A 26,466-nucleotide genomic window follows, 5' to 3' on the forward strand; every position below is an offset into this window, starting at 1 on the left:
CCCTCGCGCGTCAAATGTCCGTCTCGATGCCGCAGGGCTGCGAAGTGTTGTTACAGAGAAACGAGTAGAGGGAGAAAGACAGCCCGTAGGAGGAGGAGGAGGAGAGGGAGGAAGAAAAGACAGATAAAGATGAAGGAAGAGAGAGAAAGAAAGAAAATAAAGAGAAGGAGGACAGAGGAGGAGGACATAAGCTTAACAAACACATTAGAGCCTCTAAGCATTACAGGTTTTCACTCTCGCATCTCCTAATGCAGACAGACACGGGCGTCTGATTGTGTCGCTGAGACATCTGGAGTCCTCCACTAGGTCAGCCCCTGTGCCTTGTCATGAGATCTGCTGGAATTTCCACCCTTCATTTTTTCATAGCCTATGTGGCTAGAAAAATCCAAGTGTAGCCTAATCTACAGTGAAATTAAAAACTCCAGACATTTGCTGGAAAGTTTCCAAAATATCCACTAAGATGTATGTTTGATTGCCCCCAAATTATGAATTGCAAATATTTAACGGACTATGGCTGATTCATAGATTTGGTCTTCATACAATATTCCCCATGGTGAAGTCCTACATGCCATTTATGCACATTTTTATATCCACCAAACCATCTCAGTTATGCCGAGTTAGCAGACAAAAATCTCACGTCTGTTTCTTTAACACCACTAAGCCAAGCTCTCTCTGTCCTAAGCATTTCAAAACAACAATATTCTTCTCATCTTTTTTTAAAGCAATTACTCATCTCAAGGGCAACTAAGACTAAGACTAACTATCTGTCTGCCTGGATATAATTAGTCATCTGTCATCCATCATCAGCCTATCCTCGGTGAGAGCCATATCAAATGTTACATGTGCATATGAGATATGTGTCTGCCAAACCAGGATATTTAGGCAGCATTGCCAAAACTGTTGGAGGAATTAGGCAAAGAAATTAGCACCGTGATTAATCAGTCTTAACCTGAAGGCATATTGGTGTTATTTTATTTTTTAATACATGTCTGGGGATGGAGTTGTAGTATTTTGTAGCTTTTAGGAGAGTGTATATACAGGCAATAGACAGTCCTTTGTCTGGAGCAGAGCTCTTCCTCTGATACTCTCGATAAATCATAATAGTAGAGACAACATCTACCTCTAGTGGTGATAGTGCCACATTACAAGCGATTACCCACTCTATCTAGCAATACTGGTGCCAAGAGGACAAAAAATTATCTTGAAATTATAACATTCAGTGCTTAATGTATGTAACAATTTAATTTTGTACACCTAAGTTTTGCGATAGAGGGTTTTCCTGACCATTATGTTTCTGTGGTCATACATTTGACTCTATGAACATCTGATGATAATGTGTGATAATACAGAGCATTCTTCCTTTGATTGATTCATACAACGGTGGCCAACTGTGCTTAAGTTTAAAGACAGTCTCAGAAAGAGAATCTCTGGGGCTCTGAGAAGTTTATTTTTTCTTCATTTTTACTGGAACATTTAGAGCAGAGGTAGCTGATCCTCAAAATCTCTGTGGAGGCTGAAGGAAATTAATCTTTTGAACCTAAACCTCACAAGTATAGGATTCTCAAATATAGGATACTTAAGAGATGATGTTCCCTTCTAACCTTATTTTATAATTCTAAGTAAGAGTACACATCTATCCAAGAGGAGACACAAATGGCAGCAGCCCTGATTCCACTGTGCAGAAAACTATAAACTACACTTTAGTGTGTTAAAGCAGCCTGCAGAGCAAACACCTCTGGAGGGTCAAGTAGGCGGACCTTATATAGATGCGAGACTGCGGTTCACAAACAGCTAAACCTAATTCCATTGGGAACACAATTGTGTCTGTGCATAACATACCCACAGGCCACTGACTGTATGTTGCAGATAGGGTTCTGGGTATGGAGACAACATACTGCATGAAAGATCCATAACTGGCCTATGTACAGGATGCTGTGAAACAGAAACCTACATTTAATTTGTGGCATTTAGGGAAGATGTGCATGCTGGGATACTAGTGCAATTCAGGCTTTCATGCATACAAACAATTTACTCAGATTTGTTTCTCAAACAAAACGATGGACACATTTCAAACTTCCAATTTTTTTTTATTGACATTCAATAGCAATAAATGGTGAATAGGATTATAGAGACCATATCTGTTTGTGAATAATATCAGATGGTGCGATGATAATATGCTTGCTACACATTAAGGTGAACCATTTCTGATGGTGTTAACATGTCAGTTGTGTTCAGTTGCATGAAACTGTATCCCTGTAGTGTGTTATATGGCTATTTGTCCTGTTCTATTGCAGGTAGGCTGGTGGCTACTGAGTGTTATCTTACACGGGGTGTTAATGGAGGCAGCACCAAGTATAATACTTTATTGAACTGTGAATGTAGCAGGCACTCAAGCAATGCATTCCGCTGATTCTAAATACAACCGCAATATGCATGTCCATTCAAACCCAACACGTGAATGACCAGCCCAACCCTAAACCAATACAATCGGTTGAACACCACACAGATCAGAGTACATGTAAACTCTACCCTGCACTATTGTCCATTGATTAAAGGCATTCATAATTTAGTATGGCGTATGAAGCTTCGAAATAGAGCAGCTACTGAATTTGAGTGAAAGCGGTCATTCCTATGCATTGGATTATCGTTAGGATGGATTTTGTCATGTTAAAGCTCCTATGTCTCTGGATTAGATGCCATAGTATTTTTGCTTGTGGAGGAGAGCAATAAAAGTGATAAGTTCAACAAAGTAAGACACAGCGGGCACTGCTGTGATTATAAAACAATACAAAAAAATTCATTATAAAGGACATACAAAAAATAAGCAAAAATATGTCACACATCTGGATTATAGCCAGTGCAGACAGCTCATTTTTGGATTGTGCATTGGAGGTCATGCATGTCCTGTTCTCTTCTTGAGTTTCCTGATAGTGTTTCAGCTTACTCATAGGAACAGTTGCAGCCAGGGTTATGTGAGGTAAGAGTGTGAGTTTGGGAGGCACTGGACACGTTGTTTTTTCAGCTTCCTTCAGAGTCTCTGGACCCACTGGTCCAGAAATCATTACTCCTACATGGAATGAGTCTTGTAACCCTACATTACTCTTTTCTGAAAGGAAGAATGCTTTAAGAGCAAGAGGCTCTGCATCTAGGACTAGTTCTTGTGTCTAATACTGTGTGTTTGTACTGCAAGAAAACACCAAAAGTTAAAAGCAGGGATGGTTGCCCAGCCCTTTTCCTAAAGGAGATTCGGTCGTCAGCCCATTCAATACCACTGCATGTCTGACACACCTGCTCCTGAAGAGCTTGGTCGGCAGAAACTGGCATTTCTGGTATGACATAGTAGATCGATATCCAGGATATGGAATAAACCTCTCAAACTCATCTTCCCACTAACAGTTCAGGCACAGGAGGGAGGAGAGCATTGCCCTCTATAAACTATGCTTTTGTGAAGACCACACACAAATAATTAAAAAAGGCTATCTGGAATGTTCTCATCCAGAAGTATTTTGGCAACAAAGAGAGAGTTCAACATCAAACCAAATGGCACATTAGCAATATCAAGTAGGGATACGGGTTATAGGTCAATAAGCATGCTACTCTTTTCCGTGGGAACAAAGAGCAACCAATCCAACACCCACACAAAAACTTGAGTAATCTTTTGTATCTCTTATCAGTGTTATAGATTAGTATGATTTCATATGTCACTCTCTAACCTTTGAGAGTTTGGAAGTAATCAGATGTTAAGTGACAAAGTATACTTGTGCTTATTTATAATCATAGACTAGTTTATAGTTAACTTGCATAACCTGCTTGTGATATGAAACTTGATCGATTATGAATTAGCAGAAGTTTATGAGTACAGTGATACATGTAAAATGCAAGCACCATGTTTGCCTGCCGTATCTGTTTTTTTAAGGAAGTATGATTTGATCTCAATTGCACAGCTACAGAAAATATGCCATGCCTATTCGTTCATATTTACCATGAAAACATCACACAGAATACACAACCCACACACGGATTCAAGTCTACTTCTAAGCTTCACTTCACATGTTCACTCACTACTCATTAATCTTGCGATTCTCCAACAGCAAAATGTCAACCCTCAGCAGGAATGAGCTCATGTAAATTCATACTACGGTCATTCCTGGGGGGGGCAGTACGTCGTCTTAACTGGAATGCCGACCTACTTTCATGTTTCGCACCCTAACGTGTAACTCTCCCATTTCTGTGCTCAGACAGAGTGTGCTCATGCATCTTTAATGAAGGCTTAGGTGGCTCCTGTTTTGCTATTAGCGTCCGAAAAAAAACAAACAAATAATAATTAAAAAAAAAACATCTACATCTAGGCTTTGCGGACTAAGAACTTGATTCTGGTGCTCATCAGTTACATACATCCGTTCACTTCCTCCTTCTGTCCTGTCACAAGACTGGCACAGAGGCCAAAGTCTCTCTCTTCTCTTTGATGATGCCCGAACGTCCAGCGCTGGAGATGACCAGTCACCGAATCACGCGAGGCTCTCCAGACCTGCTGGCCTTGACAGTGTGAGCTTAGCAATACACAGAAACTTCCAGGTTCAGAAATTCAGTCCACCTAAATACTCAATATGTCACGTCAAGATATGTGGTATGCAAGATAAGCATATTGTATATAGTATTGTTATATACACACTATTCTGAAGGAGGAGGTTGCAGCAACGTGTGGAAACAAGCTTGTAAACCTCAAGAGTGTCCCAAGAGAAAACAAACCAACACACTGACGAGACGAACCTCATTAACTGGAGTGTCGGACCCGGTTCTTCTCCACCTCCACCCCCTCCTCTTCCTCCTCCATCTCCGTCATCTAACAGCAGGAGGAGCGTAGCGCTATGCTGGCCACCGACCTGATGGCGCAGGCGGAGAGCCGGTGGCAGGCGCCTGCCCCGGACACATAGCCCGAGGCCAATCGCTGGAGCCGCTTGGCCCCGAAGGTGTTGAAGTGGCCGGGCAGCACCTGCTCCACCTGATCCTGCTCGGCCATTGCCAGGAGCCGCTCGCAGCTGCGCACGTAGTCGCCCACGTGGCTGTGCGGCAGCCAGTCGATCATGGCGCCGTCGTAAACCACGTCGCCGCTGAACAGCAGCTTGCGCTCGGCGTCGTGAAGGCAGATGCTGCCCCGCGAGTGGCCCGGCATGTGGAGGACGCTCAGCTGACGGTCGCCCAGGTTGATGACGTCACCTGACAGAGAGCGGGGGGGAAGACAAGACGGGAAGACAAGACAGACAGACAGACAGACAGACAGAGACACAGACGAAGAAGAGGTAGAGGTGGATGAGTGAGTCAGAGGGAGGTAGGAGTGGAGACGTGTGCAGTGCACTAGCAGCAGCTGATGGGAAATTATTCCAGCTGCAATGCAGGCACTGACTCAGAGGAAGTGTATTGACCGTCCAGCAAACTGAGAAGGGAGGGGATTGGGGGGTAGGGGGTAGCTTAGCATGACTTTGAGAGAGCCCAGGATGACTAGGCACACAACTGAACTCCAAAGAGCAAAGCTCCCCAAGTGTTGCACTAAATGCTGAAACGGCTCTTTCATTCATGGATCCAACGGTGCATCAGGGTAATACATGACAGCAGGTACACTGCACCAGGCTCAGTCATAAGATATACACAGAGGCTTTACAGTTCACCTGGGAATGGGATGGGGATTAGCAGCCAGCAAGCTGAGTTCAATTCCTTATAGGCTACCAAAGACATGCGGGTCATTCTGTGACAACTCATTGGTTGCTGCACTGTCTCAGACTGTATGAGTTTTTGCTCAAAGTTTGTCTGCATTAACTTTAAAGTCCCAAAACGCAGACAGGCATTTTATCTGCAAATTAATATTTTTTTCCCAATCTAGGACCTTGACGAATATCAATGAGCATGCCATACAGACTTGTAATGGTTTAGTCATATTGAGAACATGTGTGTCTTCCATCCTAAAAAGTTTGGGCTGGCTATGAGTAATACTTTTCAAGATATTAATGCCTATACATTGCTTGCAAGTTATATCAAGGAATGAAAAAAAACTTAGAAGATTTGAACATTAACATTTTACAGGCCCTGGTTTTGGGACCCATTCATGATATAATTACGCTAGACAAGATTGAACAAAATCTGAGACGGTGCAGCTTTGACACTGGTTTGACACCGAGCGACCCATGTCTAGTTGTGTTTCATTGTGTCTTCTTTCCTATTTAGAAATAATGGGATGCTGTGTGTAGTGCACACAGAACTACAGGACTACTGTTGGACTACTTTTTGCACCTTCACCATGATACTCACTCTCTGGAGCACCTTACCATGCACATAGAACTACAGGACTACTGTTGGACTACTTTTTGCACCTTCACCATGACACTCACTCTCTTGAGAACCTCACCATGCACACAGAACTACAGGCCAGTCCCGGCCCTGTCACTGCAAGCGTCTCATGCTTGATCACCCTCAAGCACACTGTGGATTTTCTTATTTAATTTATATAGTATATTTAGTATTTAGTTTTGTTAGTTTTTCTTATCTTCTACTGTATCTATTGTACAGTGGAGTTTGGTTATATGTTTATACTAGGGCTGTCAAAATAACTGATTCATTTAGATTAATTAATTTGAGAAAAAAATAACTGATTAAAAAAAATAGTGCAGATTAATCGATTCCGTATGACCTTTCACCCCGAGCCGGTCTAGTTAGTAACCATTAGCCTGTAAAATGAAGGAAAGAGAAGAAAATGTGCTGCCTAGATCAGTGTTTTTCAACCTTTTTTGTGCCACGGCACACTTTTGACACTTAAAATGTCCCACGGCACACTAACATCCTGTGTGAAGAAAAAATAAACATACCATAGCCTAAAATAATACACAGATATGGCCTTATTATGGCTTCTATACAAGACCTGCTCAATAAAACAAGCACCCTCTGTTTCATTTGTAGGTGACTATATCTAATTTAATTGTTGTTATGAACTGGATATGTGATGATTCTGTGAATACTGGATATGGGGCCCCCGTTGTACAATGCCTGCATACCACAAATAGTGCAATCATACAATCAATGAGAGCATGTGGTTATATTCTTTGATGCAACAGTTGCTTTTCTGGACCAGTGAGTGACATTTGGGTAATTTGCTGCGGCACACCTGATGTGTGCCCCGGCACAGTGGTTGAAAAACACTGGCCTAGATCATTGATTCGAACATTTACTTTTAAAAAACGGCCTGATGGTGTTGATGAAAATAAAGTGTTCTCTGCGAGTCCTCTGCAATGTCTGCAGCAAGGAGTATGCATACCACCGCACATCAATGCAAAGAAATAGTGTTGACATTGAGGGGAGTGTTAATTTATTTTCATTGTGTCCCCTAGGTTATATCTGTGGCCTGAAATGCCTTGTATGTGAAAAAAAAAACTTCTTCCCGAAGCACTTTTGAATTTATTTCCTCAGCATATTAGGTCATATATTATTATGGCCATTATTTGAACATTGAAAATAATAATAAAATAGTTTTTGAACTTTAATGTCACTAATGCTGATTATTCAATGATTCATTTGAATTTAAATATTTAAAATACTTTCACAGCAAAAATTATATATGCGATTAATTTAGATTAATTAATCACAGAGTATGTAATTAATTAGATTACATTTTTTAATCGATTGATAGCCCTAGTTTATACTTATATTTACCATTTCTGCTGTAAGTGCATGTTGTGTGTGATGTCTATGCTACTGAGACCTTTGCATTTTGAATTGATCAATAAAGTATCTATCTATCTATCTATCTATCTATCTATCCATCTTCTAGAGCATCAACATTTCACCGGGAGAGTAGAATAAGGGGCCTTAGTTTGGAAAGAGAGCACTTGTGGTGCCAACTCCCCTCAACAAATGCATGCTATAATGGTAGAGGACAGCTCTCTGGATGATAACAAAACCTTAGTAGGCAGGGAAGATGATAAGGCAACCTTACCTAATGCGTTTGATTTCGGTTAACACAATACATTTTAAAAGCAGCTACAATTTAATTTGCATCGATCGTTTTCGTCTTGCTAGATTGCTTCTGCAACTACAATCAGATTGCACTCCTCCTCAGTCATGATTGTATTGAAACCATCTGATAAAATCCGCCAGTTTTTTGCCTTGGGAGAGAAAGAGGTGCATCTACCTCACAGTTTCTTCTCTGGTCCCCAAGGCACTATTGCACCCAATGCAGTTTATGGCTTAATGCTAACAATACAATACACTACAATGCTAACATTAGCTACCTAGGTAACGACTAAAATTGCCATACCTTCCTGTAATATGTGAGTCGGCTGGACAGCCTTCACCCTGTATTGTCTGGCTCTCCATCCGGGCGTGGGACTCTCAACAATCTCCCTGTCAGACAGCCAGGTTACCGTTTCGAAGTTATCTCCATTAGCAAGTGCATCGACCTCTGCCTTGTGAACGCCCACCTGTTGAAACTGATGGAGACCACCCGAATGATCGAAATGAACGTGTGTGCCGATAGCTAAAACAGGGTTTTTGCGTTGCGAATCGTCCCCCAGGAGGCCGTTTGCCTTGATGTACTCCGGCAGGCTCCGCAGTCCCAATCCTGTGTCTATCACCACGTCCTGATGGGAGCCGCGTATGACCCAAATGTTAGCTCTGTTCCCCGATTGGTAAAATCGCTCCTGGACCCAGAACAGTCCGTCTCCAACAGACTTGTGTGCATACCAGTCCTGTGCAGACATCACAAAACATACGCGTATCTTAATTAACACCTTAAAGCCACCTTTAGTCTCAGAATCATATGGCAAGCAAGCTGCGATTTCGCTCTAAGATGGAAATTTGGAAGGGATGGTGCCTCCAAAGATTGTTAAGGCGGAGCTTCGCTGGAACCGTAAGCGCTGATTGGATGATATAAAGTGACGCATGTGGGAAAAACGGTATTATTGGTTAACAAAAACAGAGTCTGTACCATAGATATATACGGTCTGTAAACCAATGATACAAGTGCACCACGAACTAGCATAGGGCCTAAATACCAAATACCTTGAGTAGGCCTATGCCAAAACCTGACACTTTTTAATATGCGCGTAGCATATCTTTGTATGATCGCGTGTGCGTGTGTGTGTGTGTTCCACTGCTTGCAGTTAGGCCTATGAAAGAAGTCGTTTAATCTACATGATGCATTCATGGTGCAATTACGTGCTTGCGACACTTGATTTTTACTCTGAGGGAAATGTTGACACCTGAGCCCGTCTGCATAACTCGCGCTCTGCTTCCGCTTGCAAAGGTATTTACGACCCTTGTAATGTGATTTTTTTTCTAAAATACTGAATTTTGCATGCCAGTTATAAATAGTCCTGTCCAATATCAACAGTCCAATTGGGTTAATTGCTAAACCACACCCTCCAACCAGACCTTATGACAGGTTCCAGTCCAATCCTCAGTGACCCTGCTTAATTACAATTGAACACGATCAATCACACTTTAACAAGACCATCCCCTCACAGAACCTAGATCTTCTGACTAGTGATCGTAAGGCAATTTGGATCAGACATCAATTTACAGGAGCTGGAACAAGGAAAACAACCATGGCAGGAGGCAGAGGCAGAGGAATGGCAGCCTTCTCCTTCAGGGTGGAGAACCTGGGCATCACCAGGGGCAACATGCCAGATGGCAGAAAGGGGCCTAACCCACTTTACCCAGTAAGTGCATACCTTCAAATATCTAACCTAACCTATCTTACACATACAGCTCTGGGAAAAAAAATAATTAAGAGACCACTGCAGATCTTTCTGATGTCCTCCTACGGTTGCTGAGTGACATTCAAATGAGTTGATAGACCACTGCAAATTTGAATATGACCGTCAACTCATTCATTTACTCATTCATCTCACCTTCGTGATGTGTTTTAGTGAATTATAATTCTTAAACACACTTAACATTGAATTGGTTGTTGCCCCACAATATTCCTACTATCAGTAGATATAACCTGTACTGGTTTTAACAGCGTCTTTGCTACCTCTCTGTCCATATAGATGATGGAGTATAAACCTGTGGCGCTGGAGCTAAGCCAGAGTGATGATTACATGCTCGCCCTGAAACAGGAGATCAGGGGCACGATGCGCAAGTTGCCATGCTATCTGAAGGCTAATGTAGCCAAGTCAGGTGAGCCCATCCAGCCATCATCTAATCCAATCACACAACAACAGATAACTGGAAACCCACACCCCGAAAGAAATGTAGTACAGTAGCCGATGTAATGCAATTCAATTTTAAAGTGCAGACATCCAAAGATGAATAAACGCATTAGGGCTTCTCATCTCAAATAGGATATGCACTCACATGTGAGGCCAATCAGGTTTGTCAGATGATTATGTATAGAGACATAGGCAGATGGAACAGTGTTCTATTATTCACGTTAAACTGGTCAGTCTGTTGTTAGAGGTATATTTGTTTTATACCCTGGACATGATAAAATCTCTCTTTTACTGTTACAGAAGTGGAGAAGTATAAAGATAAGTATGTAAGGGAAAGTCAAAACATTGAGGATGAGGAGTGGACACCAGGTAAGAACTATAAAAGTAATGTTTAGTGAAAATCTGAGATCAGCCATGGACCATCAAGTATCATTATTTTTTTTCAGATTGGGAACATCTGCCAAAAGAATTAATGCCAAAGAAGAATTTGCCAAAAAAGAAGTCAGGTAAATGGTTTATATAGTTTATATAGATGTGCAAGACCTCTCCACAGCCTGAAATGAAACTGAATAAAAAACTAATTACTGACTTTCAACGTATTTACTATTACAGTATCAAAGAAGAAACCCAAAACACTAACCAGCTTGGAAAAAGACAGTTTGCTCTCAAAATTAAGCGTAAGTGCACTTTAAGGAGAAACATGAAAGAATTGTATGTTTACTTTTAACATACTCCGGGTATGACTTTCAGGAGCTGGAGAAGACGGACAACGTAAACGCAGATGAAGAAAAAGAAGAGGAGAAGGAAGAAAAAAAGAAAGGAGAAGATGATGCTGAAGAAGGAGAGGAAATTGAAGGAGAGGAGTATGATGAAGAAGACCTTGAGGAGGTACAGGAATAGCTTGACCCCCCCCCCCCTCCCTCAGTGTCTTCAGTAAATGAACCGTCTACATAGAATCCAATGGATGCAATGTGATGCAGGGGTTGTGTGGTGTGATAGTTATTGCTAAGTAAACCTTTTCTTTCCATTCCCTTTTGAAGGAGAATGACTACATTGCCAGCTACTTTGAAGATGGTGATGACTTTGGAGCTGGCAGTGATGACAACATGGACGGTGAAGCTACATATTAAATTAATCAGTCATTGTATATTTGTAAATATGTGTATGAATTGTCCTGAGGAGAAAGTCGTGCTGGTTAATCATTCCATCGTTTAAAGCAAATTAATTATGAATAAATACTAAATGGATTGCTGTAACTTGACTTCATAATTCAAATAATTACTTTATTTTCTACCTGTACTTGAGTAAGACCACAGGAAGAAGGCACATACTGATGCTAACACTTGTTTTCATCATTTTTGTTTTACAAGAAGGAAAACACAAATCCTTGTACTGTCAATTGAAACATTTTTTAAAACACAGCCAAAAATAATATTGTGCATTTAATTATTCAGAAGGAAAAAAAAATCCTATGGCAAGCAAAAGTTTGAAGGCAAGGTTAATAATTACTCAACCTATGCAACAATACTGATTTTGGAACCTTTTTCTCCAATAAATTATGCTTTATTTAAAGTACATCCCTGACGTTTAGACAGTGGTAACACACTCTCTGCTCATACACATGGTTTCTGAAAATAAGAAACAACCATCATGTACCCCTATGGAAAACCATAGAAGTGACTTAAGCAGCTACACATGAGCTCACTCTTTGAAAATGACAAACTTGTTTGCAGAAAAAGCCCATAGAGTCAATGACTGAATGTAGCTCATCTGCTATTTCTCATCAACGAAAGTGGTTACAACTCCGGATGCAGAAATGCCTCTGGTCCCTATTAGCGCCTGTCTCTCTCCCTCACTATGTGTCTCCTCTCTTATGGTCCTGGTTGCGTTTCATTTCAAGGGGTGGTTGTGCCTGCGAGTCCCGTTGAGGAGGATCCTTGTGTCCTGTTTCTCCAACCGCACCCCCTTTAGTGTTCACAGTCTTGTGCAGTTCATTCATGACTGGGGTCACGTGTTGGTTCGTAGCGTTATGATGGCTAACGTCAGCTTTCATCAGAACCTCGTAGTACAGCAGGTAGAACACGGGCGTGATGATTCCCACCACCAGCATGATGGCCACCGCTGTCCACCAGCGCATGCCCCAGTCCGCCCCGTAGTAAGGGTCCTTCCTCAGGGGCGCTCGGCGCTCGGGGTCTCCCAGCAGGGGCTGCTGGGGACTGAGAGAGGACACCACCTCATTCAGGCTGTTCCTGGAGGATCCTGTGGATTTGACTAGCAGCTCGATGTCCTTGTCCTTCTCCTGGAGGAAGCTGCCCACGCTGTCCGTGGAGGAGGATGAGGACGCCGAGTCCACCGCCGCTGCCTCGCTGGCGGATGCCGCAAACTCCGCCAGGCGACGGGTCGTTCCTGGGGAGGCGGACTTGTGAGGAGTGGTGTTGTGGGTCTCCGTCAGAACACTGAACCTTTTTACTGGGATCTTTATAGACCTCAACGCAAAAAAGTCCTGTTCTGTGAGAAGATTGTTGGCCCTTTTGATATCTGCCACCTGAAAGGAAAAACATTAAATTACATTTAAATCTCCCATAAGGAACTTTGCTGATTGTACGTCATCTCTGTGTTATGCTGTATACATTTACATTATAAATGCAACAATAACTTTTTCGAGGAGGGACCAAAAAGCAAATAAATTACTGTAGAAGTAAAAAGCAGTAAATGTAAAAAATAAATAAATAAACATTAATGCTAGCATTGACTAGTGTTGGTACATTATATGTTTTTAAATGACTCAGAGAAAATGCATAGCAATTACTTTGTGTGAACATTAAAACTGGTGCCAGATGACGCCCTTTGAAATCACAAATGTAAGCTGGGACAGCTTAGGTAAACACTGTGCAAGCATACTCAAGATAAACATGGAACTGGTCCCCAAGAGGGTCAAAATGTTCTAATACGTGGCAGCTCAGAGTGTCTTCAGAGAATAGCATGAACTTTGACTACAAGGGAGAACATTAGCGACAACAGTTCTTCACTTTTATCTTATCAGCAGTTTTTCTTTGGGCAAAACTGTAAGCTTTGTATTCCTCACAACAGAAATTATCTATTGCATGCATCACCAGTTAATAAACTCACCGAGCAAAAATACTGGAGTGAGATGCTGTTGAGAGTGTCTCCATCTTTGATGTCCCTGACCAGGTAGACTATGTCGTCAAGTCTGTCTCTTGAGGTGCTCCGACGCATCCGGTCTCGTGCTCGGGAACGCAGTTCGTAGTTCTCCCCGTCTTCCTCCGAACACTCTGTCTCTGAACCATTCCCAAAGATGTATGCGTGCCCTCCGAAGGTGGGCTGCACAGCAGAGGCTGACTGGAAACCATTGTGCTGGTTTTTCCCAGTCATTTTTCACTCTTGGAAAAGCACAAAAGCACATAAATACATTTATGATTATGATGATGGAACACAGAGACTAACAGTGACAATTCAGCCTAAAAATTATGACGACAATTTATGCAATTAGTCAAATTAAACCCCAAGTCACATTTTTCTGAAGAGGTAAGTTATGTGTGATTGAGATCACAGGAGCACTAGACCTTCAATGGAGGTGAACAGGTTACAAGGAATTTAGCAAAGCAACCACATCATGGACTTCTAAACACGTTGGCTCATCCGCTGCTCTTTCCTTTTGATTCAGCAATGATTTCTCCCCTGTTAAGTTGACCCTAACAGTTAGTAGTGAACATTATGCTGCTGTCAAATGTATCGTTAATAAAATAAACAGTGAAAAAAAAACGTCAACATCAAATTGATAGAAAAAAAATACATGCAGTTTTGCCACGTCAAGTAGGCTATTTGACTCTTGAAAACGTAGTTCTACGTGTTTAGCCACGTAACTTCACCCATCATCCTTATCTTTCAACCCCCTTCCACGCGAGGTATTTACACAGATTACATTCTGCTGACAGAGTAAAAGGCCATTGATTGCATAATGATTCCAGGTTTACTTGCGAGGGATAAAGTTAAACCAAAGACTTTAAACTAGAGTAGCTGCTAATGCGAATGCTGCTGTTACCTTCTAGCTCGAGATTATATCGCTATGTGGTTGACAGTGTGTCGCTGACAATAACAACCATGTAACTTGACATTTACACGATAAAATGAAATGTAAAAAAAATGATGAATATTGGCATACCATTACCAATAAAGCGAGCAGTTCTGGATAGAACCTGGGCTACAACCACACGGCCGTATTGATGTTGGCATTACAGGCTAAGTCAGCTAGCTAATGTAGCCGAAGAATCAACTGTTCGGTAAAGTATCGAGTAAAATGGCAAAGTACGATCTGGGGATGGGTAGCTATTGTGATACGAGTCGCTTTCAAAGCTAACTTTGGAGACAAGACTCAAGTTGTCTATTACGTTAGTGTCTTGTAAACCAAGCTAACCCTCTCCATAAGGTTACGTTAGTGTTAGCAGACAGCTAACGTTGGGATAAATTAACATGTCTGGTCTGGCTAACGTTACCATATTTGTGTACGTTCTACTAGTGCCCATTACCACTTGACAGAAAGCCTTCCGAATGGATATCCTACAATCTTAGGTAGAATCTAACGTGCTTTACTTCAGAGCAACAACAACGCTAACTAGGATGTTTAGTTAATGGACGTCGTGCTTTCTCATTAACAAGAAATGTATGCTAGCTGTGCTAGCAGTCTCTCGTGTTAGCTATGATAGCTTGCTAACTCACATTTGTCTGCGCCAGTACAACGCTATTCAAATAACAATGTAAAGCTGGTTGATATCACAGTGTGTATAATAATGTTGATATGCAGTTAATAAAAACACAACTAGCTAATCTTACCAGAAAACATGAAAGGTTCACTCCTTGTTCTACGACATTCTTCAACAGACAGCGAAACCACTTTTCTTTTCTCTTCTCCCCTTGTACACGGTGCGTTTGTTTAGAGACGCCACGTCAACAGATAGTCTACTGACGTGATGACGCATCTCTTATATCTTATGAAACGGCTTGAATTTCCAAGTAGTCCCATAGTAAACATGTTTATTTCTATGGGCTAGTCCTACATTTCAAAACTGTCAATCATATAGAATTCCTAAAATTCCGGTCAAAGCTAGCCTACTGTTAACAGCCTAGTGCAGATCTATATCAAATTCTGAATTTGGCAAAAATAGATCACTGCCTTAAAGGATACTGAATGAAAGTCCTTTGCCACATCTCTGATACATTATGACAATAAAACATGTGGTGTTACAAAGAATAACAATTTCAATTCCATGAACTTGCAAACCAAAACAGTGTTTAGTCTTTAATAAATAGCCAAAACTGCATTTCTGAAGACACAGACCAGTCTTTGTTGTTGTTGTTGTTGTTGTTGTTGTTTACATGTTGTTTTAAGTTTAAGTTTTTATGTAGCATAGAAATCACACAATCACATTGCAGTGATGCAAATACCACTACCAACATTGAAGTGGAAAGCAAAGTCGTGAAAAAGAATGCCTTTTCATTCCTAAATGTCCTCTCCTCCACAGACTTTCAGCAGCGTTTTCCTATAATTACCATGGGTATCTGACTGGAAACAAAAGATTGCAATATGAGTGATGACATACGCACATAATAAAAATAGTTTTGATGGAAAAAAAATATAACTAAATTCCATAATGTAATTACTTATTCGATTAGAAATAGTTGTAGGTAATGTGAAGCAATGTGTAAACATAATCTTGGTCACCCTTGAATCAAATATACATCATCAGTAATGGCATAACACATGGTGTATTACAGACAGGAACAATTTTGTCCTCACAACAGTAATCAAGATTACATTATACAGATAAATCTAAGCATTAGATAAGAAATGTGAAATCAAATGTTTACTTTGCTCTTCGACTGTTAGTTTTGTCAGTCTTCCCCTCCACAAATCATCTTCAAACATTCCCCGTAGCTGTCTGACACATCCGACTGTGATCAAATAAGACAAAAAGCCACCCAACAGTCACGCCATAAAGCCCGTTCAGAACAATTTATTTTCACTCTGAACTAGTTGTTAGTTCACCCTCTAGTATACAGTAGACAGATTAATCACAAGCACTAAAACAGCAAACACTTGGATTTGGCAGTGATTCATAGACCTACTGTACGTATCGTAAAAGGATGAGATAAGATTAGAAGATATTTGGTTAGTCAACAGTCATATCTAATTGAATTCGCACAGCTACAAAACTGACCTCAATGGAAGAGTGAAGGGAATCCTCATAGAGCTTTTTGAACTGAGCTCTGATGTCAAGCATGTCGACTTCAGAGCGACTGACCATGATCCTGTTCAGTGTGGCTTCATCCGTGCCAGCACCCTGCAATAGTGTCCGCATTAAAAAGAAGTACTCTGAAAGGTTTGTATGTATATGTATTGTATGTATATAATATTAAATGCTGATGCTCATATGGTACCTTCATACTCTTATGTAGTCGTTCAGCCAGGTAGGCAGGGACATTCTTCACACATTTCACTGGAAGATTATCATTAGAATATTTGTTTAAAGAAATGTTAGAAGTGAATGCTTATGTTTATGGTAAATTATGGAATGTGAAATATACCGATGGCCACCAACAGCTCCTCTAGATTACCAGACATCTCCCCTTCTATGCTCTCCTGAAGGGTCTTTCCACTGATTTCCTTATACACTACAAGTGCTGCAGAACAAGATTACACTTCTGAATATAACAAAATACACACACACACACACACACACACACACACACACACACACACACACACACACACACACACACACACACACACACACACACACACACACACACACACACAGCCTGGCGCTAAAGGGACTACCCACTCCGCATTCATTTTTAATTAAAAAATCCTCATTTTAAATATTAAAATATAATTAAAATCGAAGTCACGTTCAAGCCATTTCAAACCACACAAATCCACTTGGCTGGTTGTCAGGTGAGTGCAGGTTAATCAAAATACTATAAGCTTGTGTTGAGTTGTATGCGAACTCCGATGGTATCCTCCGAAAGTAACCAGCAATTAAACAAAATGGACTTCCGGAAATGGGTAAAAAACTGGAGGATCCTGGGACTACTAATGCTGCTGACCAACCAGCCGCTCAGGATAACTCACTAATTGACAGTGCTGCTCAGCCTACTGCTACTGACACACACACACACACACACACACACAGAGAGATCAAATTTAACCAAAAAATAAAGTTGGGTGTACTTTGTCGCAGTTGAGGTATGCTTCTTTTGCACAGGATGTCTATAAATTTGTCTTCATCAGTCCCCCATTTCTTCTCGCCGGCATCATACAGAGCCTGTGGTGCAAAATGGGTACAGCATTTAATTTAGCCCCATCAAATAATCAGATTACAGTTTACCAAATGGATGCAGTGAAGTCACAGCATTCAAGCTTTGCCTCTTTCGACAGATTCCATAGCATATACTGCACCTTGGCGTCCTCTTTGGCCTTGGTACTATCAACAGTAGTGCTCTCATCCCGTCCACCCTGGCAACACACACAAGCACAGTCACATGTAAAGTCTCTAATTTTAAACTCAAGTGTGCCATATATTCAAGGATGTTCAGTTTTATTCACCTCAGCTAGGAGGAGGATGGCCTTGCCAAATTGTCCAGAGACCTCCTTCTTGAGGTCAAATGTAATTTTTCTCTCCGTCTCTGTGGAATGACACCACATAACAATCACCACAACATGAGGATTTTGTTATTTTCTACCTTTCCAATCACTGCCATAATAGCTGTTTTCAGACCTACTAGCTGCTTTCAGACCTATGCTTTTACACTACTCCCCTCCTAGTATTTCCGACGGACATTATGTAAATGAGCTTGTGTCTGAACGAAGCAAAGAACATGCGGAAATTCTGTTATGCATGTTCAACCACGTTCAACCTGTTCAACTACGCAGAGATTCTGTTCATGTGCGTCTGTGTCGTTCACACATAATATCCGCAGGTTAGCATCATATCTGAATCACCTGAAGGGTCGGACCTCCGTTTGACAAAGATCCGCATATACTGCGGAGGTTGTGTCTTAAAGCAGCTAATGACTTACCTTCCAAATAAGCTGCAGCGAGCTCCTTGATTTGTTGATTTGTTCTGGAGGCAAATATTTCTATCATGGCGTTGTTATCATTAACACCCTGAAAGAGAAAGATAACAAATGGGTTTGTGCATGCATAGGCATAGGCATAGGAGGAGAGACTTGAATGTATTCAAGGGAAGGGGAGAGACTTGAATGTATTCAGTATGTTTTGATATGAAAACTCATGCCTTTCCAAATTATGAGAAGCGATCAAACAAACAAAATGCCTTTGCCCTTACTTTCATTGCTCGCGCCACTTCCTGAGCATCATACGCAGCTGGTGGGGTAGCAAGGGCTACAAGCAGCCGCTCGAAGTTGCCATGGGTGTCACCTTTCAGATCATCCACCAGAGTCTATAATGGAGATGCAAGGAGAACTGATTACTGCTACTCCATGCAAAACCCAGTACACACACAGACGCACAGACAGAGACGCGCAGACGCGCGCACACGCACACTCACACACACACACACCAAGTTTTCTTACCCTGTTTGTAGCTGCAAGATATGCTTTACAAATTGTCTCACGCTGACTGCTGCTTCGATGGGTAAGTATGTCAATCAAGGTCTTCTCTGTTGTACCTGGCAGAGACAGAGCTGAAGATGAAGGACAAAAGTGCCATATTCTGCCCTTGTATGAAGACAAGTCTAAGAGAGTCAGGGGGTAGCTAATCTTTTAAAAATGCTTACTCAAATATATACACGCTATACAGTAGATTTTAGTTTCTTTTAAGTGCAAAAAACTGTGAAAAAAGGGTTTTGCTTCAGCTCATACACAACACACAGAGGAAGGGTATGTGGAGATAAGTGCATTCTACCTATTCCCTCCATGGCTTTGCGCAGGGCTACAACATCGTCACCAGGATTAAAGTCTGCTTTTGGCTTGATGCTACTTTTCTCTCCACCCTGTTATAAGATTGCAAGAAGGAAAGATGTCATGTCATATCATCATAATGCCTAACAGTATACTGTAGTGTTGGCATCAAGCTACCTTTACTGTGAAAGAGGAAGGTGCATCAACAATGCTCTCCAGGTCATCCTGCACAAGAATATTGATACAGAGGTTGTAGTAAATGCAGTAATAATACAATACAAGCACTCGATATTTACTCTGGTAAGAAGCAGAACATAGCCTACCCATAAAGTTGTCATGGTGAAAGATGTACGCCTCCTGAGCAAAGATAGGATGGGCTTATCAGTTCGTATGGAATTATTAGCCTACTCATTATGATTATTGTTTACAAATAGCCCTTTTCTTATTAAGAAATAACAAATTGAACAAATGTCGTCTTAATATATATAGTGACATTGTAAAAAATGTCGGTTTAGTCAAACACATGCGACACAAGTTTTTTTTTCTGTTTCTTCATAGCCTAGACCCAACTATCGTCTTGTATTATTTTATTTCATTTTATTATTATCAATATAGGCCTACAACGAGTGCTACATTTGGGTTGGACCCGTCATCGCTGTAATAAACCTGTTTAGCCCGGTGTGTTTTGTCGAGTTCTACGTTCACAGGATTTCCTTGTATTAACACTCAGATTGTTATTGCAGATCGTAGGCTATTCCCCAAAGCATTTAAGTTCAATCTAGTCTGAAGAGATATTTCAGATATTTCTATACGTCTATATTTTCCAGGAAAGCAACATTATTGAGTCTTTCCGTCACTTACCTGTATCAGGGAAAGGTATCCGGGTGGTGCCACACGTAATATGACAGTATCACACCACACCCTTCTAAATCATAGCTTCAGTCAAAGGAAATGGTGTCAGTCACCCGAACAATTTGGGTTACTTAAGGCCCGCCCTCTGGCAATTCTACTTATTATGACCGCCGCGCAGCGAAGCGGCGGTCATATAGGTTTAGTCAGATTTTTTTTTTCTTTTTTTTTTTTTCTTCGCATGCCCAAATTTCTGTCAATGATTCCCGGGACACTGAAAGACCGGGGTACACGAAACTTGGTGGGCATGTAACGCCATATGGATAGCATGGAACCATCGTTTTTCGTTTTGATCTGTGGCCCCCCCGCTGGACTGGACCCCCCAAAAGGAGGGTAGGGCAGACACAGTTTTCTGTGAATATCTCGAAAACCGTAGGGTTTAGGAGGACCATTTTTTTTTGTATGTTGATCTCAAGGGGCCATGTCAACCCATTCAATAACCACTCATTTCATGTATAGCGCCACCTAGTTAAACACAAAAAAGTAAAAATGAGGTGTTGTAATTGAAGGTATCTGTGACCTAACATAGTCAAAACTGCACGAAATTGGAAGTGTCGGATCATTATGACACCATATGTATGCACGCCAAGTTTTGTGGAATTCCGTTCATGGGGGGCCACACAATAAATTAATTTATGTTACTATACACCAACTGGCCTGTAGGTGGCCGGAGACAGTTTTCTGTGAATATCTCGAGAACCGTAGGGCCTAGGAGGCCCACCTTTTTTATGTATGTTGGTCTTAAGGGGGCATGTCAACCCATTCCATTACCGCTTATTTCATGTATAGCGCCACCTAGTTAAAAATTAAAAAGCAAAAAATTAGGTGTTTTCATCACAATATCTCTGGCTGACAAGGTCAAAACTGCACGAAATTAAAAGTGTAGGATCATTATGACACCCTCCAAATGCATGCCAAGTTTTGTGTACTTTCGTTCATGGGGGGCCTTACAATAAAATAATTTATGTGTACATTTAGTGACGTACACCAACAAGGATTCCCGGGACACTGAAAGACCGGGGTACACAAAACTTGGTGGGCATGTACCCCCACATGGATAGCATGGAACCGTCATTTTTCGTTTTGATTTGTAGCCCCCCCGCTGGACTGGACCCCCCGAAAGGAGGGCAGGGCAGACACAGTTCTCTGTGAATATCTTGAGAACTGTAGGGCCTAGGATGACCATTTTTTTCCGTATTTTTGCCTCCAGGGGTCATGTTAACCCATTTCATGTGCACACATGTGCACAAACAGATATACACACACACACACATACATTCACAGTAATCATACGTATGACACATACTCACACAGTAGACATGTACGCTTGCATGCACAGGCACACACACAAGCACGCACACACACACACACACACACACACACACACACACACACACACACACACACATAACATAAACATAACACAAACAATCAAGAATTTCTCAGAATTATGAACAGGCAAGATGGAGGTGGGGTTGTATAAAATAAATTTTACATGTGAAATCTATGAACTAATCATGTTTTGGTACTTGTTGTCTAGCAGATACCAGTGAGAATTGAGTGTGGATAATGCAATTTAGTGAGACAGTTAGAATCATATAGGCCTTTCAGCGTGATTTCTTTTTGTGGAAAAAATGTGCTGGACTGGGCGGCGGTCATATTTTGTACCGCTCTGTGGTACATCTAGTTAAATAAACCACTGTCGATGAAATAAACAGTGTTTGTCTGGTTTACTATACTATACTATAATATAATAACTATATTATAATTAATAGTAGGCTTGTTTTGTTTACTAGGAACACTCTAGGACACTTCTTCATAGGTAGGCCTAAAATAGTTGCCAAACTCCACAACACGCAAAAAAAATAGGCTACATCAGGGTAATTTTTTCACTTTTTTATTACTAAAAAGGCACAGAATACAGGCATCTTATTAGAGCATTGTTATTTTCCACAAATGATAGCACCAAAAATATGTTATTTCCTAAAATCTCCCAATGCTAAAGTGATAGGCACACCATTATCATAGCTGACCAAAGATGAAACAGAGATAGACTGACATATGAACAGAAACAGTGAGAGGGTTAACAAATAAAAGAGCAAAAGAAAATATTAAAGAAACTGATGACAACAATGAAATCAATTTCTCCACTTATTGTAACCATGAAGACAATGTAGGCTATGGTTAGCATCCATAAGCCAGAAGGACTCTCAAATCAGCACCATTTCATATCCATCAGATGAATGCATCTTGAAAGATTAATTAAAATACAGTAGGGCTACATACTTACATTATACTTTGTATGTGGGTAATACAATATGTCATAACGCAACATAACTTGATGAGACAAAAAAAAAAAACATGATTGTGTTCAGAATGTGTATGTACATTAAACAATACTAAAAAACATGGGGTTATTTGGCAGATAATATAATAGTAGAGTACACATTGTATAAAACAGTAGTTAAGTATTTTTTAACCATCTCATATCTGTGGTTAAAGAATCAAAACAGCATTTGGAGTGAGCTAGTGGACAATCAATACAATCTACAGTAGTTTTATTTTTTTAAAAGTGCACAATTCATCAGAACACATTTGTTTTGTTCCGTCACAAGATGGCAAGTTACAGACAGTGTTCTGATGAGTTACATTAAGTTGATAACAAACCGCTTTGGACAATTGCTTGATTTCAGCCTAAAAACAAATCGCACTTAACAGTAATTCATGGCACACCAGTGGTTTAATTAAAAGCTAAGAACATCGATGAAGCTACCTATCAAACTCCACACACACTCCACACTGCAGCGAATGAGGGATGACCATGTCATCAGATAATTGCACTTTTAAAACAATATTTACACAGCTTGCTCTGTCCAAAGTGCTGGCACTTTCTATGTGTCTTTAATACTTTTTATTTATTTTTTAAAAATAGTGGTTGTGCTGTGACTTTCAAAGTAGTAACTCTGCCAGACAATTGAACCATTCATCAAAGCAATATGGAGTAAAAGTGCCTGAGCTACCCCTGGATATGTTGCTGTGGTGATGTTGCTGTACCTGAAGAAAAGCAATGCTTTATGTAGATATCTGTGGAAATGGAAAACCATTAGTTCGAAGAAGACATCATGTAAAAGTGGTTCTTAAGTCTTCTTTTTGTGTTCTTTTTTCCTGTCACTGAGGTAGCTCAGTTGTGAAATGATTTATGATGCATAGCTGACACACATGCACACTTCCCTTTTGAAATGGTCGTATAAAAATACATTAATAATAATCTCATCTCATAATTACAAACAAAGTGATAGAAATAAGGGGTGGGGAGGGGAGTTTTTTTTCGATAAAATACTTTCGATGAAGGATCAGACTTCAGTTCCGTCGTTCAAGTTGTTGTGAAGCTTGACCTCCAGGTTCACCTGCTTGACCTTGACGCCGTTCACCTTGCAGGACTCGGGGCTCTTGTGGAGGATGTTGACGTTTCTGACGGTGCAGTGCTTGCTGTTGAGGTTCTTCTCGAAGCGCTCGATGCACACCTCCACCTTGGTGTTGAGCGGGTACTCCTCGGCCGGGCTCTTCTTGGGGAGCTTCTTCCTGGCGGCGCGGCGGCACCTCCGCACGACGAAGCAGGTAGCCAGCAGCACCAGGACCAGCAGGGTGACGGCGGCCACGCCGCCCCCGATGGAGCTGCCCACCTGCGGGTTGAAGGTGGCCGAGGGCTGCACGTCCAGCCGGAGCGTCTTCATGTTGGTGCCGTTCTTCACCTGGTCGCCCTCGTTGTCGTAGATAAGCGACTCGTCCAGCGTGAGGTGGCCCGACCGGTCCACCAGGTCCCGGCGGCTGCGCTTCAGCTCGTAGGTCAGCGAGCGCTGGATCCGAGGGCCTGTGGTGGACTCTGGTCCGATCACATAGATGACCTGTAGGTACCACTGGTGCCCTGCCTCCACCTACAGAACAGACTCAGATTGTCAGAATCCACAACTAGCACAGAAGAATAATAATATTATTCTTTTGGATGATCTTTTGGACAAAAGTATTCATTATTTGTCTGAAAAGAGATCTTTTGCTGACCTTATAAAGGGCATCAACCTTTATGGTGAAGCCGTCGACACCTGGCATTGCACTCATGGTCTGGAAATCTGGACTGTCAGATGCAAAGTTGGCCTCAAATGGAACGTCGTGGAAGTAACGATCACAGACATCTGGCTGTTTCCGATCCTGCAAGATAGATTTAGTTGAACAGATAATTTCACCACAGAGAAGTGACTGTTTCAATAAAGCCTATTGTTTTCTTAATAATTTAAATTTCATTGCCCGATCCAGGTGACACCCAAAGGTAGCAAAACCAGTTTAACAACTAACTGCATTTTTTCGTCCCTAGCCTGACAGCGTGGCAGACAGGTTTCAATTGACCTACCAGCAGCAGGAATCTGTGCTTGAGGTGTTTGTTAGGCTGAATGCACCCATATTGGGGGCCTTCGTTGTAAAGGGTTCCCGTGGGGTCGAAGAAAGGAACATATCCGTCTCTCCCTGTGCATAGATACACCTTCTCCAACTGGAGCTTGTAGGCCGCGTTGAGGTTCTGCTCCGGGTTCCACAGCACTCTACCATAGAGAGTCTGACCTGCACACACAGACGCATGGCGTTTCAGAGTCAAGAAAGGGAGTCACAGGACAAAATATTCCTATCACACCATGTCCTACAAGTCCGAATCGCTAACCAGTAGGCCACGGCTACCTGCAATGCAATGCAATGCAAGCGAATGGCAGCAACAAATTGCCTTGTTTTCAATTAGAATGCCCTCACTGGCTGCAAGCAACACCATGCTGCCATTCTGAGCTGAACTTTTGTCATACACCCTGTTTTTTCTATTTTCTTTCTGTCGCTCGCATTGTAATGGTATATTGGATGAGAGAAAGTTGAATGAGGACGTACTGGGACTCAGTGCATTGTGCTGCAAATAGCCTCATTATCATGAACAAACTTGGGGCATTAGTATCATGAAAGAGCAACAAAAGAGGAAGGGAAATTAGAAAATGTGTGTACTAACAACCTTGTTCTTGGTCTTAATTATTCATAAAACAGCAGGCAGTGTCTTTACCCATTGAAAAGGCTCCTTTGTAGTCCATCTCAGCCATTGACATGTCTGCAGTGGAGGGATCCATCATGAACACTTTCTCATTGTTACAAAGCTGGAATTCAGTATTGAGAGAGTAGACCACTGGCACTGGGCGGTTGGTCTGCTGGAAGGCAATGGGCACCAGGAATCTAGCAACAGACAGAAAAAACATCCTTAAATCACTATCTACTGTATATGAAATAACATAAATCAGAAATGCAAAACATCCTGCTGTTCTGGACAGTAAACATAGTTGGTTGAGTGCTGTATTCGATGACTTAATGCATTGTAAAAGTTGAGTTTGTTTGAGGACTAGGCACTGACGTACTTCTCAGGGGCATGGGCTGTGCAGGACAGGGGTTTGTCTCCGGGGTCGATCCAAGGCTGAGTGGGCTGCACAGTGCAGGGGATGAGGAAGACAGTGTACTCCCCGGAGTAGTCCTTCCTGGAACACACAGTAGAAAACACCACTCAGCTCCAACACTACTGCAAGCAGATCCACAAGGTCTACAACATCTTGCTAAAGGACTGCAGTTGAAAATTAGCCGGCTGGACTGGCTAACACCGGCACATAAATTAATGAATTAATTAAATTAAATGAGGTCATTTTGTTTTACTGCAAGGCTGTACCTGCTGTAGGAGCTAGTGGCCCTCCAGAGCTGGTAAGGGGAGTCAAAGGTCTGGGCGCTCCACAGCAGCAGAAGGTCAAAGTCAATGCCCCCCAAGTGGTCTGGGGCCATGAGGTGAGACTTGTGCCCAGGAAGCGTGTGGTGCTCTGGGATAAACTGGCCTGGATTGTGCACAGAGTACGGGGTTAGCATGTCCATACAAAATACGGACAGAGTAGCCACACACTCTGATCTCTTTTAATATCATATCATATCAAGACTGATGGTTCACCAAACAGCCTTTATCAAGGTTTAAGCCTGTCCATAAAACTCAGGGACAGTCGAACACAATAGGCATCAGCACTCCGAAGAATAACCTACCTCTAAATTTGGCGTGTGTTTTAAACTCAATCACCAGTCGTCCATCTTCCCTGATGAAAATTCGTATGATCTGCAGCCTAGCTGATAGTACGCTGTCTGTCTGAATACCTATAGGGGGGGCACAGGAATGTTTGATTGGCATAAAAGGGACAAGAAATGACAGAGAAGGGAGACGAACCAGAGTGAGTGATGTACACATGGGGCAAACTCATAAGACAGCAGTGAATGAGCAGCATGGCTAGAAGACATTAGCCCCGTTTATACTGTGGGTCAGACTTTACATTATGATGACTTACTGTATAAATGACGCTATTGACTGCTT

The 26,466-nt window shown here is 41.6% G+C and overlaps 5 protein-coding genes across 8 annotated transcripts in view; 1 reads left to right on the forward strand and 4 right to left on the reverse strand.

The window, feature by feature from the left end:
- Positions 1-1,788: 1,788 nt before the first annotated feature.
- Positions 1,789-8,838, reverse strand: mblac2 (metallo-beta-lactamase domain containing 2). Of its 2 annotated transcripts, XR_012983622.1 has the most exons (3): positions 8,303-8,838; positions 4,771-5,217; positions 1,789-1,932 (listed from the first exon to the last, which is right to left on the reverse strand). XR_012983622.1 is itself a non-coding variant. In XM_076270287.1 (2 exons), the coding sequence occupies exons 1-2, from the start codon at positions 8,742-8,744 to the stop codon at positions 4,844-4,846; spliced, it is 816 nt and encodes a 271-aa protein (XP_076126402.1). In that variant the 5' UTR covers positions 8,745-8,838; the 3' UTR covers positions 2,011-4,843. The 2 variants fall into 2 exon arrangements, 1 of the variants encoding a protein (XP_076126402.1); XM_076270287.1 differs by lacking the exon at positions 1,789-1,932 and having other exon boundaries at positions 2,011-5,217.
- A 752-nt stretch (positions 8,839-9,590) lies between these two features.
- On the forward strand, positions 9,591-11,385 carry polr3g (polymerase (RNA) III (DNA directed) polypeptide G). Its single transcript, XM_076269603.1, has 7 exons — positions 9,591-9,704; positions 10,038-10,167; positions 10,500-10,568; positions 10,646-10,705; positions 10,812-10,876; positions 10,950-11,087; positions 11,240-11,385. Exons 1-7 carry the CDS (start codon positions 9,591-9,593, stop codon positions 11,327-11,329), a joined length of 666 nt encoding a protein of 221 aa, XP_076125718.1. The 3' UTR covers positions 11,330-11,385.
- A 71-nt stretch (positions 11,386-11,456) lies between these two features.
- lysmd3 (LysM, putative peptidoglycan-binding, domain containing 3) lies at positions 11,457-15,400 on the reverse strand. The gene is made up of 3 exons (XM_076269602.1): positions 15,051-15,400; positions 13,329-13,600; positions 11,457-12,744 (listed from the first exon to the last, which is right to left on the reverse strand). The coding sequence occupies exons 2-3, from the start codon at positions 13,590-13,592 to the stop codon at positions 12,055-12,057; spliced, it is 954 nt and encodes a 317-aa protein (XP_076125717.1). The 5' UTR covers positions 13,593-13,600; positions 15,051-15,400; the 3' UTR covers positions 11,457-12,054.
- An 85-nt stretch (positions 15,401-15,485) lies between these two features.
- Positions 15,486-20,076, reverse strand: anxa3a (annexin A3a). Of its 3 annotated transcripts, none has more exons than XM_076269601.1 (15): positions 20,001-20,076; positions 19,463-19,496; positions 19,317-19,364; positions 19,144-19,231; positions 18,813-18,907; positions 18,566-18,679; positions 18,297-18,384; positions 17,824-17,903; positions 17,677-17,733; positions 17,449-17,542; positions 16,803-16,898; positions 16,656-16,714; positions 16,436-16,558; positions 16,086-16,169; positions 15,486-15,776 (listed from the first exon to the last, which is right to left on the reverse strand). In XM_076269601.1, exons 2-14 carry the CDS (start codon positions 19,475-19,477, stop codon positions 16,110-16,112), a joined length of 1,017 nt encoding a protein of 338 aa, XP_076125716.1. In that variant the 5' UTR covers positions 19,478-19,496; positions 20,001-20,076; the 3' UTR covers positions 15,486-15,776; positions 16,086-16,109. The 3 variants fall into 3 exon arrangements, with proteins under 3 accessions (XP_076125716.1, XP_076125715.1, XP_076125713.1); XM_076269600.1 differs by having other exon boundaries at positions 15,486-15,780; XM_076269598.1 differs by lacking the exon at positions 16,086-16,169 and having other exon boundaries at positions 15,486-15,780.
- Positions 20,077-21,968: 1,892 nt separating this feature from the next.
- Positions 21,969-26,466, reverse strand: part of fras1 (Fraser extracellular matrix complex subunit 1) — a 153,320-nt gene continuing 148,822 nt past the window's right edge. The window contains exons 68-74 of the mRNA XM_076271191.1: positions 26,145-26,252; positions 25,786-25,945; positions 25,484-25,600; positions 25,138-25,304; positions 24,454-24,659; positions 24,108-24,254; positions 21,969-23,983 (exon numbers count right to left, since the gene is read on the reverse strand). Coding sequence (XP_076127306.1) covers positions 23,402-23,983; positions 24,108-24,254; positions 24,454-24,659; positions 25,138-25,304; positions 25,484-25,600; positions 25,786-25,945; positions 26,145-26,252 — 1,487 coding nt within the window. The 3' untranslated portion in view covers positions 21,969-23,401. The remainder of the gene's footprint in view (positions 23,984-24,107; positions 24,255-24,453; positions 24,660-25,137; positions 25,305-25,483; positions 25,601-25,785; positions 25,946-26,144; positions 26,253-26,466) is intronic.

This window comes from Alosa pseudoharengus, unplaced genomic scaffold (assembly GCF_046254945.1).
Source record: "Alosa pseudoharengus isolate Yale_2024_CS ecotype anadromous, Long Island Sound unplaced genomic scaffold, YU_APseudo_1.1 YU_APseudo_1.1_scf_6, whole genome shotgun sequence".
Taxonomy (NCBI): domain Eukaryota; kingdom Metazoa; phylum Chordata; class Actinopteri; order Clupeiformes; family Clupeidae; genus Alosa; species Alosa pseudoharengus.

Bases quoted from the DNA above. Each gene is read 5' to 3' on its own strand.
- mblac2 (XM_076270287.1), bottom strand. From the start codon at position 8,744: ATGTCTGCACAGGACTGGTATGCACACAAGTCTGTTGGAGACGGACTG. The intron at 5,218-8,302 runs GTATGGCAATTT...GCTCTCTGTCAG, and splicing joins GACTCACATATTACAGGAAG to GTGACGTCATCAACCTGGGC.
- polr3g (XM_076269603.1), top strand. From the start codon at position 9,591: ATGGCAGGAGGCAGAGGCAGAGGAATGGCAGCCTTCTCCTTCAGGGTG. The intron at 10,706-10,811 runs GTAAATGGTTTA...TTACTATTACAG, and splicing joins TTTGCCAAAAAAGAAGTCAG to TATCAAAGAAGAAACCCAAA. The intron at 10,877-10,949 runs GTAAGTGCACTT...TATGACTTTCAG, and splicing joins GTTTGCTCTCAAAATTAAGC to GAGCTGGAGAAGACGGACAA.
- lysmd3 (XM_076269602.1), bottom strand. From the start codon at position 13,592: ATGACTGGGAAAAACCAGCACAATGGTTTCCAGTCAGCCTCTGCTGTG. The intron at 12,745-13,328 runs GTGAGTTTATTA...TTTTCCTTTCAG, and splicing joins CACTCCAGTATTTTTGCTCG to GTGGCAGATATCAAAAGGGC.
- anxa3a (XM_076269598.1), bottom strand. The intron at 19,232-19,316 runs GTAGCTTGATGC...ATCTTATAACAG, and splicing joins CTTCCTCTTTCACAGTAAAG to GGTGGAGAGAAAAGTAGCAT. The intron at 18,385-18,565 runs GTAAGGGCAAAG...TTTCTCTTTCAG, and splicing joins AAGTGGCGCGAGCAATGAAA to GGTGTTAATGATAACAACGC.